Source organism: Cebus imitator, unplaced genomic scaffold (genome assembly GCF_001604975.1).
Source record: "Cebus imitator isolate Cc_AM_T3 unplaced genomic scaffold, Cebus_imitator-1.0 Scaffold603, whole genome shotgun sequence".
NCBI lineage: Eukaryota > Metazoa > Chordata > Mammalia > Primates > Cebidae > Cebus > Cebus imitator.
The window spans coordinates 139,522-152,580 of NW_016107918.1; the positions used below are offsets into that span (position 1 = coordinate 139,522).

Genomic DNA, 13,059 nt, shown 5'->3' on the forward strand with positions numbered 1-13,059 from the left:
ATGATTCTTGGTATTGAGCTCAAATACACACTTAACATTATGTAAAGTAGATTGGATAAAACTGGAATCTTTTCCCACATAGTTTTGTTTTCAAAACCAGAAAAGACACTTGAGGCTGAGCTGGCTGCAGAGTGGACACTCCTTGGGAGGAGAGCACTCCAGGGATACAAGAAGCCTCAGCCCTTGGCCCCAGGTGAGTCTCAAGCAGTGCCACTGCAATTCCCCAGTGCATCTCTTTGAAGTAGAAATGTCTCTTTAGGCTGTTTCCAATTTTGTTGCAGAGAATGGTGATGTCTCTTCCACAGCACACTAGTGTTGGGGACGTAACCAGCATCCTCATCTGGTGGGAAGGTAGTTTGGAAAAAGGGAAGGCCATGGATCTTCTGGTCCTGGTGTGGCAGACAGTACAGAGTCCTCTTCTTTAATCCAAGAGCCAGGATCAGTGCATGAGTGCCTCAGGGGCCTGAGAGGGAGTCAGGGTAGTAAAAACAATATTTTAAAATGTCTACTTAAGGTTGATGTGAAGATGGCCTGAAAGCCCTCTTTTCTTCTGTGTTTTCCTCCATTATGCTTAACAAAGGATCCCTCCTTTGCCAAAAGTGATGCCATCACTAAACTGCAGACAGGTGTCCTCCTTCAAGCCTTTCAGAGGAACCAGTTCTTAGGAACTGCCATCCAGGAAGAGCTGGCAAAACAAACAGGCACTCCAAACTCCAGAATGCAGGTAAGTTTTCTGTCTGTGGTATCCAATTTGTCCCATAAGAAGTGGTAGTGCCCGTGAAGATGGTACTAGAGAAACAGGAGCTGGTATCTTGAAAGAAGATGAGAGTTCTTTGTTATGAGGGTGCTGTCTTATGTGTCTTATGTCATATTTGTCTTATGTCTTATGTGTTGTTATCTTTATCTCCATCCCAGGCTTCTAGGCACTGAACATCAGTGTAGACCCTGCCCCTCCACTAACCCCCAGGTGTGATAATCTAATCATCTAGGGTCCTCTCTTGTGGGAAAGCAATTCTAGCATATCAATGTGCAATCCATTCATGGGCCAGTGCAGTAATTCCCCTAACTCATCCATATTTTGCAGACTAAATGCTTTGTACAGACAGAATCACCGAGATTAAGCCCAACCCATGTCACTTCTGCCTCACAGATGGAATGAAGCAGAACCTCTTAGGACTTCTGACAGCCTTGTTTCCCTTTCTCTGTCTTAGACGTGGGCTCAGAACCAAAGAGCTTGGCCCCCAGGCCAGAGCAGAGGCAGCCCCAGTTACAGACCTCGCCTGAATGCTCAGCAGCAGCACAGCAACCTGTGCATTGCCCAAGCAGCTCTGCACACAGGCCTCCCTCAAGCTCCCCACAGCTCCCAAGGCAGCCATCGGTCATCTGGACCAGGGCTTCTTCCACTGTGCAGGTCTGTGGTCTTTAGGGGGCCCTCTGGGGGCTATGTGAGCCAGGCACCAAGGGCCATGATGTGCCAGTCCGTCTGGGCTGTGCAACAAGATCTCTCCTTTCAGGATCCATGTGTCAACAGCACCAACTCTCGGAGGAGCACAGTCACCCACTTAGTCTCCTTTCTGGCATGTGTACCAAGGAAACTGCCAGGATGACAAGGACAGTGATGACACCATCCTAGGAGTTCTGCCCTTCAAGGATGCTACTCAGCCTCAGCCTGGTCATTCTGACCAAGGATCACAACAAGGTTGGCAAGTCACAGCCCACCTTAGGCAACAGTGGTGTGAGTAGCCCCAGGGCGTGGTGATCAAATCACCACCTGGGGACAGGGTGCTGCTCCACAACCTGCTCGCACAGACACACCTACAGCAGCCTAGGGGATGGCCGAGCAAGGGGCCATCCCTTCCCTTTGAGCAACCCTACCAGCAACCTGTACACACCTCACACCGATTTTTTTTTTTTTTTTGAGACAGAGTTTCGCTCGTCACCCAGGCTGGAGTGCAATGGTGCGATCTCAGCTCACTGTGACCTCCGCCTCACAGGTTCAAGCAATTCTCTTGCCTCAGCCTCCCGAGTAGCTGGGATTCCCACAGCCACACTCTGCTAAATTTTGTATTTTTAGCAAAGACAGGATTTCAACATGTTAGCCAGGATGGCCTTGAACTACCGACCTCAGGTGATCCACCCACCTTGGCCTCCCAAAGTGCTGGGATTACAGGCGTGAGCCATCATGCCCAGCCTCACCTCATACCTTTTAGATGAACTCCTAACAACCTCAGAGTTTCAGAAATCAGCATCATCATTTAGAATTAGGACAGGAGAACCCTCCGTGGCCCTCAGCCAAGAAGAGTTTCAGGCTCTGCTTGATGCCCTGCAGAGATCACTAGGGCTTCAGGTTTAGGAGCAAGGTGTCCTCTCCACTCCATCAGGCCTCCTCCCCAGGATGAAGTAGCGTGAGCCACAGGAGGATGAACAAGGGGACACATGGATTCTGAGCCCATGTCTAAGAAAGAGAAAGGAAAATAAGGATGTCAGAAGACCTAAGAGGTTCCAGCTTCATTCCCTCATCGGCAGAAGTGACATCTGTCGGGCTTCATTGTGGTGATTCTGTCTGTACATGTCCTGGAACAAGACTAATGCAAGAGCCAACTGACCACTTGGAAACCCAAAAGGAGTGTCTTTTCTCTGCCTTGCAGACGCTGCTTAAGTTCTGACCTCACTTCATGGACCAAGTGATTGTTTCTGAGCTCCACACTGTCCTGTAGGCACCATGGACACCAGGCGGTGGATACCTTTGCCGCATCCTAAGGAGCCAAAGCATTTTTATGACAAACATCACCTCCTCCCTGTGACTGTCGCCTCTTGGGCAGTCTGTACAATGTATAAACTAGCACTGAACCCAAGGTAAGAACAGGTAAAGGACACACATCCACACTTTACCCCCTTCTGATGAGTTCACAGGGTGAGCCTGAAGGCAGGCTGATGCAGAGAAAATGGGGGTGCTATATTTCTTCTTCACGTGAGTTCATCAAAAAGGGTTTCCATCTTAGCTTTTACTGGTGGAGATGGGAAATGGAAGTTATCTCACTATCTGTCTACCAATGATTGATAACACAAGCCTAGATGGATAATACTGAATAGTGTTCACATATAATCCTCCCTTTAAACATGTAGACAGAGAACATGACAAGGAGATGCAAAACAGCAATTCCCTGAAATCACCGAACAAGGCAGGATGTTCATCTTTTCACAGTTAGCATTTTGCATAAATTTATATGCACAGCTATGCACAAAGCTGCCCTTTTTGTTATAAATAAATTTCTGTCAAGTTTAAGCCTCTTGGTTGTCTTTGTGTCTCCTCTCTTCCATTCAAGTGGTACCTTCTGAGAATACACCACGGAATACCAAGCTATGTCTGCTTCCATTGGTACCTTAAAAATATCCTTAAAAAGGAAATGTGATTTCTTTATCAAGATGCCTGTCTTTCCCACAATTCTTGCATTCATTTGTACTGTCTCCTTTCCATGTGCACCTGTGGGACCAGAATCAGGATGCCTTGCTCTAGTTCATAGCTTGTACCTGCAAAGATGCCAGTCTATTATTACTACACACAGACATAGATGCATTTTGCTTAAGGATTTCTCTAGGGTGTGCCTATTCCAAATTCACTGTTTACTTCCAGATGATTGGCACAGGAGACTTCTCTTCATATTGTTTTTTGTTTGTGTTTAAAGAGATGGAGTCACTCTGTCACCCAGGCTGGAGTGCAGTGGCATCATCATAGCTCACTGCAGCCTTGAATTCCTGGACTCAAGCAATCCTTCAGATTGATTCTATTAACTAGGGTATTACAAATCTCTCCCCCAACCCCACCTCACATACACATAGGACAATGTACACACATGCACTCATTATAGTCTCACAGTTTCCCCTGAAAATAATCTGACAAATGTCTTAGGCAGCATTGGGACCATGCTGTTGGGTGTTGGCCTTAATTTTTTCAATAGTGCCCCAACATATTCTTCATGTGCAGAGATGAGACTATAGTATGGACGGTCAAATGCCAAATTTCCAAGAGACATTTTGTCTTTGTCTGTTTGTGCTATTATAACAAACCATTGGAGACTAGGTCGTTTATAAACAACAGAAATTTACCTCTCACAGCTCTGGAGGCAGGGAAATCCAAGATGAAGTCACCAGAAAAGTGAGTGTCTGGTGAGGGCCAAGTATCGGCTTCCAAGACAACCCCTCCTTGCTGTTTCCTCTCAAGAGGAGTGACACTGGGCCCTCATATGTCAGAAAGGGGAGGGGCAAAAAATCTAGTGTGTTCTCTCCAGCTTGCTCCTAAGATCACTAACCATTCATGAGGTGGAGCCCTCATGACCTTACCACCTCACAAAGGCCAAACTTTTGCAAGCTATTGCACTGCGGATCCAGTTTCAACATGACCTTGGTTTTTTGTTTTTTCATTTTTTAAGATGGAGTCTTGCTCTGTTGCCCAGTTTGGAGTGCAGTGACACAATCTCAGCTCACTGCAACCTCTGCCTCCTGGGTTCAAGCTTCTCCTGCCTTAGCCTTCCAAGTAGCTAGGAATTACAGGCACCTATCATCACGCTCAGTTAATTTTTCTGTTTTTAGTAGAGAGAGGGTTTCACCATGTTGGCCAGGCTGGTCTCGAACTCCTGACCTCAAGTGATCCTCCCAAAGTGCTGGGATTACAGATGTGAGCCACCACGCCTGGGCTCAGCATGACTTTTGGAAAGGGCACAAACACTCTTAAGCATAGTGGATGTCACAGTCACTCTCCCTACGGTCAGAGTAAGGTCATGTGGTCTGTGGCCCACTTGCAGGCCATCAGGCCCCATGAATGTAAGGTTCCCCCAGTAGTATGTTGGCAAGCAGCAGGCCAGACCACGCTCAGGCACACTGGCGAGGAGTTCTGCATTGGGAGAGCAGGACAGTTAATTCCTCTGGTAATCTGGGGAGAACTGGTACCTTTCTCTCTTTTCACAGCAACTGGGCCATGGGCCACCATGGATGTCCACACTCACCTCCCTCAGTGGTCGCCTGCCTTTCCACAAACCTCACAATAGGCCATCTGCATGCACAACCCAGGGGTGTGCAATAACAATGTTCTGTAGGAATGTTCCATGCAGCCAGTGATGATAACCAAAGAGCTCCAGCCAGACCCCTGGAAAGTGGGGCTCAAGTGCTGATTAGTTCATGTGCAGTGTGATCACTACCTTTACAAGTGGGAGCCTCAGAGACCACCTGCCAAACAGGTTAAGCCCAAGTCAACTCATGCAGGGATATAGCCAATGAGTGAGCCAATGAGTGAGCACTCTTATCCTGCACACAAGAGCATTTTAGGATGGGAAGAGATGTGACACTCACCTCCCCTAAGAAAAGTGCATTACAACAAAGGCCAAAGTGCAAACCTGCCAGTATCTGGTGGTTCTGTCCAAAAAGCATTTGCCATAATATGGAACCTGTCAGTTGGCCAAGAGCAGTTAGTTAAAATTGGACTAGATGACTCTGGCTTTGATGGGCCATCCTGTTTATGCCAATGGTTGTAACTACTCACTTTTCACCCTGATGGTGAAGGAGGTATCTCCACCCTGGTGCTATAGAAAAGTTGAATGCTGAACACCTGACACTGGACAGATAAGATCTAGGTGAGTTTATCAGTGTCACCAACTCTCAGAAAGGTAAGAAAGACTACAGGCCAGGCAGAGCCACACAGGGTTCTGCTTGGGAGCAGAGAGGAAAGGCAGGGGCTGTGGTGAGCAGCTGTATTATCCAGAGAGTACAGTGACCGCTGTTTGCTGTGGGAGGATGTGAGAGATTCGATAAATAATTCCAAGAGTTGGCAAGAAAGCAAATGTTACTATTTAGGAATAAGCAAGAACTGTGCCTAGGCCCCGGACAGGGAGGATTGTCTGCTAAGTTACCTTACCTATGGAAGCACGGTGGGGATGCAAACAAGGTTAGATCATTTGAGGCCCTTTTAGCTTCAGATGTCAAAAGAACCAAGAATACTAGACCTTAATTTCAGGCCACAGTTACCATAATTTGAAATATATTCAGAACATATAAAAGCAATTCAAATGTTAATTAATGGTGATTACAAGTTCAGTCAGAAACATATGACTATTAATAAAAGAACACCCCAGTACAGAAACAAGATGTTAGTCAGGTTCGTTGGTTATTTACTTATTTATTTACTTAATATACTTCATTTTTTTAGAGTAGCTTCAGGGTTACAGAAAAATTGAGCAAAAAGTACAGAGAATTGTCATATAACCCTTCACCCCTCCCATCCTCCACAGGCTCTCCAATTATTAACATCTTGCATTATTATGGTACATTTGTTACCATTAATGAGCCAATAGTAATAATTATTAACTGAAGTCCAGAGTTGACATTAGGGTTCACTCTGTTTTCCATTCACTGTTTTCCATTCTCTGCATTTTGACAAATTACAGTACCCTGGAGAGGACTTTCACTGCCCTAAATATCTCTCCACCTACCATCCCTCCTTTCCCTCAACTCTCATCAACCACTGGTCCTTTCACTGGCTCCATAGTTTTGCCTCTCCCAGAATGTCACATAATTGCAATCATAAACAAATAGCTTTTTCAGACTGGTTTTCACTTAACGATAAACATTTAGGAATCCTCTGTGTCTTTTAATGACTAGATGTCTAATTTCTTTTATCATCTGCCTGAGCACTATATCCTGCAACCTTGCTATAATTGCTTATTAATGCCAGCAGGGTTTTTGCTGGTGTTTGTTTAGAATTCTTTACAAAGAGAATCATGTTATTTGTTAAGAAAGACAGTTCTATTTCCTCCTTCCAAATCTATGTGCATTTTATTTCCTTTTTTTTTTTTTTTTTTTTATCACTGCATTAGATAGCACTTCTAGTACAATGCTGAAAAGCAGTGGTGAGAGGGAATATCCTTGCCGTGTTCCTGTTCTTACCAGAAAAGCATCTAGTTGGAAGGATGATGTTAGCTGTAGTTTTTTTTGTAGTAGTTCTTTACAAAGTTGAATAAGTTCCTCTGTATCCCTTCTGTGTTGAGTTTTATCATGAATGGGCATTGGATTTTGCCAAACACTTTTTCTGTACCTATTGATGTGATCATATTTCATCTATGAGCTATTAAATATTGAACCAGCCTTGTATTCATGATTTGCTAATATTTTGAGGATTTATGCATTTGTGTTCAGTGGAAATACTGATCTGTAATTTTCCTTTCTTGCAATATTTTTGCCTGGTTTTGGTATTAGGGTAATGCTGGCCACACAAAAATGAGTTGGGAAGTATTATCTCTGCTTTCATTTTCTGAAAGAGATGGTAGAGACTTGGTATCATTTCTACCTTAGGTATTTCAAAAAATGCACATCAGTGAACCCATTTGGTCCCAGTACTTTCTTTTGGAAGGTTATTAATTACTGCTTCAATGTATTTAACAGATATATATGCCTATTGAGGTTTACCTTGTATGAGTTTTGAGAGACTGCATCTTACAAGGAATTGGTTCATTTTAGCTATCAAATTGGTTCATTTTAGCTATCAAAAATATGGACAACTCTGTCCATATTTTTTATAATCCTTTTGGTAATCATAGGATCAGCTGTGATGGCTTTTCATTTTTTGGATATTAGCAATATTTGTCTTCTGTGTTTTTTTTCTTAATCTAGCTAGAGGTTTATCAATTTTACTGACCTTTCAAAGAACCAGGTTTGGGTTTTATTGATTTTCTTTCTTCAATTTCACTGATTTTTACTCTAATTTTTTTCCAGGTTACTTTGGATTTAATTTGCTCTTCTTTTTCTAGTTCCCTAAAGTGGAAGCTTAGATCACTTGTGTAAGCTAGGATCACTAGACTGCATAATCTTAGATTATTTGTATAATCTGATCATGTAATATAGTGTACAGTCTTCACACTGTCAATAAAAGCCCCACGCCACATTGATCTCGGCTCTGCTCCAGCCTCAACCCTCCTCTTCATATTCTCAAAAGTCTCTGAGGGCCCAGATCCCTGTTTGGGTACACTGAGCCTTGAAATGACAGTCCAGCAGCCCTGGACAGCAACTGCACTATATTATATGTGTGGGCCTCTTTCCAGGGCCTTGTCTTGGAGAGCAGCTGCTTAAAGAAAATTTGGACTATCATTTAGGCTGAAGGCTGAAGTGTTCATATATGTACCCCAGGTACTTCATGACATGGGATGAGCCATGGGTAAGAAGAGAAAGGGAGTAACATGGAGGCTGGCCTACATTTTCACATGTACAGGACAGATTGATTTTTGAACAATTTGTTATTTTGACATTACTTTAAATGGATAAACATTAGCTCTGTGGGTCTCCTTTAAATTGTTTCAGAACATGACAAACATCTGGGATGGGCCTGATAATGTAACCACTACTAAACTAGGGATACCTACTTCTTATTCACAATTACAGAATTACTTCTTATTCACAATTACGTTAAATTCCATTATGCATATGAAGCACATGGTTTATATCACATACCACTTACATATATGTAAGTCCTATGAACTTCAGGGATAATTCACAGATGTGTTTAATGCTATTGCCCTGATTATTCAATTTATCTGTGCTTAAAAAAAAGCTTCATATTCAAAGTGGATGCCAGGGATAGGATTGCAGAAAGGGTGTGGTTATTAATACAAGGGAACTACTTGAGGCTAAATCCTGATTCCTTTGTAATCCTGATACAATATGGATCTCAGATTCCTTTCCAGTTAATTGTATTGATGGTTACTCAAATGTAAAAGTGGTAAAAGTTTGATATAACCACACACGCATACATGATGCATGCAAACCATGGTAAAATCTGAGTAGGTCTGTATCTCCTAGCATGGTAACATCAATTTCTTGGACTTGACCATACACTATGATCATATATTATCCTCAGAGGAAGCTTGGTGAAGTGTACATGGGAATTCTCTGTACTCATTACAACTTCTTGTGAGGTTATTTTAATTATTACTTTTTTTAAGTCCTTAAAGCTTTACATTCTACAATATACATCTATAAATTATTGTTGGGTGCCCTAAAAACTATTACAGCATCAAACAGAAAACAACTTGTTATATTTTATTGCTAAGCAAAATTTTCACTTTAGATTTCTTAAATTGACACTTTTCTCCACAGTGTAAACTCTAACATAATATTGTTTGTATTTTTGCCAAAAACTTTCACAAATTCAAAAAATTCTGTAAGGTTTTATGCCAGTATTAACCATCTGATATTCAATAGAATATAACTTCCTAACAAAGGCTTTCCTATAATTGTTGTAGTCTATGGGTTTGTTTCCTGCTGTTACTTTGGAGTAATAATAAGGCGAGTTTGTGGATAGTTACTAAACATTCAGGATGTTAATAGGGCTTTCTCCACAGTGTGAATACTCTGAGGCATTGTGGAGGCTGACTTGTGGCTGCAAATTTCTAATATCCATTGCATTAATAAGGTTTTTCTTCTATGTGTGTTCTCTGATGTACAATGAGGTTTGACTTTTGAGAGAAGGTTTTCCTGCATGTGTTACATTCATAGGGCTTTTCCCCTGTATGTGATCTCTGATGTTTGGCAAGGTCTGATTTACGGTAAAAGATTTTTCCACATTCATTACATTGACAAGATTTCTCTCCTGTGTGAGCCCTGTGATGTACTGTGAGTGATGATTTGTGACTGAAGGATTTCCCACATTCATTGCATTCATAGGGTTTCTCCCCTGTGTGCTTTCTTTGATGTAAAATAAGTCCTGACTTCACACAGAAAGATTTTCCACATTCGTTACATTTATAGGGCTTTTCTTCTGTATGGGTTCTCTGATGTACAATTAGAGCTGACTTATGGCAGAAGGCTTTTCCACACTCATTACATTCATAGGGTTTCTCCCCTATGTGAATTCTCTGATGCTGAGTGAGTTGTGACTTCTGGCAGAAGGTTTTTCCACATTCATTACATTCATAGGGTTTCTCCCCTGTATGTGTTCTATTATGTTTAGTTAGGTATGATTTATTGTAAAAGATTTTTCCACATTCATGACATTCATAGGGTTTCTCCCCTGTGTGTGTTCTGTAATGTTGAGAGAGGGTTGACTTATGGCTGAAGAATTTCCCACATTCAGGACATGCAAAGGGTTTCTCCCCTGTGTGAGTTCTCTGATGTACTGTGAGGTCTGACTTCAAGCAGAAGGTTTTCCCACATTCATAACATTCATAAGGTTTCAACCCTGTATGAATTATCTGATGCCTGGTGAGTACTGACTTGTGGTAGAAAGTTTTCCCACATGCATTACATCCATAAGGTTTATCTCCTATGTGAGTTCTCTGATGCTGTGTAAGATGTGACTTCTGACAAAAGGATTTTCCACACTCAGGACATTCAAAAGGTTTCTCACCTGTGTGAGTTCTCTGATGTACTGTAAGGTGTGAATTCATACAGAAGGATTTTCCACATTTATAACATTCATAGGGTTTCAGCCCTGTGTGTGTTCTCTGATGTTTAGTGAGGTCAGATTTCTGGTAAAAAGTTTTCCCACACACATTACATTGATAGGGTTTCTCCCCTGTATGTGTTCTCTGGTGTAATGTGAGGGCTGATTTATGGCTAAAGGCTTTCCCACATTCATTGCATTCAAAAGGTTTCTCCCCTGTGTGTGATCTCTGATGTTTAATGAGGTTTGACTTCTCCCAGAAAGTTTTCTCACATTCAGTACATTGAAAGCGTTTCTCTCCTGTGTGCACCCTCTGATGTCGCGTGAGATGTGACTTCTCCCAGAAAGCTTTCCCACATTCATTACATTCAAAGTGTTTCTCTCCTTTATCACCTTTCTGAAGCTGTGACAGACACAATTTCCTCCTGAAATTATTCCCACTTTCACTACAATCATAGTGTTTCATAGGTACCTCATGATGTTTAGAAAAGGCAGACTTCACACATAAGGACTTCTCACAATCACTAAATTCATAGTGATTGGCCTTTGAGGGCGGTATCTGATGGAACAAGAGGGATGAACTATCACAGAAAGTTCTCCCAAATTCATTATATTCACAGTTATTCTCTTCTGCACTCTCTCTCTTCTGTGTATTGAATATTGCCTTTTCAAGGACGGTTTCCTGACATATACTATATTTAAAATTGTGCTCTAAAGTTTGAATCTTCCCATGCTGCAAAGTGTCCTCATGAAGACTCAGAGTGTTCCTATTTTTCAAAACTTCATTTTTCTCTTGAGTATGAGTTTTATCAAGCTTAATATTGAGTAACAGCTTCCCACAGGCATTAAATTCATCAGGCTTTTTTCCTAAATAGTTTATCTTACTGACAACCAATTCTGAAACAGTGTTGAAACTCATTCCACACGAGTCACACTGACAGAACATTTTTCTGGAAGGAAAAGAACTTACATCCAAGTTAAATGGTATTCCTATTACTTTACCTCGTTCCTTAGTCAGCATTTCATTATTGATGAATACAACTTCCCACAAATGTTCAGATTGGTTTTCTTGGCTCCTCTCTTTTAGGTGATCAGTTGTCCAAACTTCTAGAAACAAGCAAAATTAATCTTAGCATATAAATACCAAAACATTTCTTAGGGAATGAGATCTCTGTACAAATGCCTTATGTTGTAGCTGACGCTGGTTTTTTGGCCAAGTTCCAGAGATGAACATAACTGCAAGTACATGTATTTTGTATTTCATGGGCTTGGGGTGAAAAATCACAAAAACCAGAAATAAAAAGCCTATGCTAGTGGAAAAATAGAGAGGGATTTAACATTTGAATGCACACATTTGGTTTCTAATGTAAAAAGAGTAACAGCAACTGCTTACATGTATGCATTTCCCATGCACCCCCCCCGCCAAGAACTATAAAGGTCAGCATAAGTGGAGCAAATAATATTATTTGTAATAACCCATGACTTTAGCATAACTAGGAGATGAAGAATATTATGAATTTCAAACCACCGCTAAGCAATAAATATTCAAATATAGCAAAAAGTAACAGCCCATGCCTACAAAGAGTCAGCCAGAGACTGTAGTGATCACATAGAATAGAGGACACAGAGAGCCCAGAGAGCATGAAACACAAAACTACTCCCAGAAAGGAAAAGTTTCACTATGAGTGGAAGAATACTCAGAAGATTTCTGAGTTCATGTAGCTTAAAGCTCAGGCTACTGCAAAATCCAAAAGAGACTTGGATTGCATGCAAACTAAAGAGGCAAAGGGTAATCAAACTCAGGAATGAAGTTGTAAAGAGGACACTAATCACAGAAAATAAGACTTGAAATTTAGGACTTATTAAAGACATTCCTTATTAAGGAATCTGTTATGGACTAAATTGTCCCCCCCAAAAATGTATATGTTAAAATCCCAACCTCCAGTGTGACTGTATTTGAAGATGGGGGCTTTAAGGAGATTAACTAAAGTTAAATGAGGTCATAAGGGTAAGACACTAATACAATGGCATTGGTGCCCTTGTAAGAAGAGGAAGAGCCTGGAAAGCATATGCATAAGCTCTCTTTCTACCCCTCACCCCCAACCACTGGTCATATGCACAGAAAAAATGCTGTGTTGAGGACACCACAAGAAAATGTCATCTGCAAGCCAAGGAGAGAGACCTCACCAGAAACCAAACCTGCTGGCACCTTGACTTTGGAATTCCAGCCTCTACAACTGTGAGAAAATTTATTTAAACTATCCAGTCTGCTGAACATTGTTACAGCAGCCTGAATAGACTAACACAAAGCCAAAGAGGAAACTATACTCGACTGAAACTGGAATAAACAGCAATGTAAAGGAGAATGAAACAAGAAAAGAGAGAAGTAGCCACAATTTTAAAAGAGTAAGAAAAAAGAAAACTGGATCAGAAAGTTCTAGATAAAGATGATCTACAATTAAATAAATAAAAGTATAATGTACTATATACGTTATTGGAGTCCTTACAGAAGAAAAAGCAGTGGAATAAATCTAGTATTAAAAAGTATAATCTAAGACAACTGTCCAGAAATAAAAGACCTAATCCATATATTCAAAGGAACAACCATGAACCTGGGAAAACTGTTCAACAACATT

General features: G+C 41.4%; 1 protein-coding gene across 1 annotated transcript in view; it reads right to left on the bottom strand.

Moving 5' to 3' along the window:
- Positions 1 to 6,190: 6,190 nt before the first annotated feature.
- LOC108294806 (zinc finger protein 33B-like) overlaps positions 6,191 to 13,059 on the bottom strand; it is a 51,353-nt gene continuing 44,484 nt past the window's right edge. The window contains 2 exon segments of the mRNA XM_017516796.2: positions 6,191 to 9,457; positions 9,459 to 11,530. Of these exon segments, the coding sequence (XP_017372285.1) occupies positions 9,347 to 9,457; positions 9,459 to 11,530 (2,183 nt within the window). The 3' untranslated portion in view covers positions 6,191 to 9,346.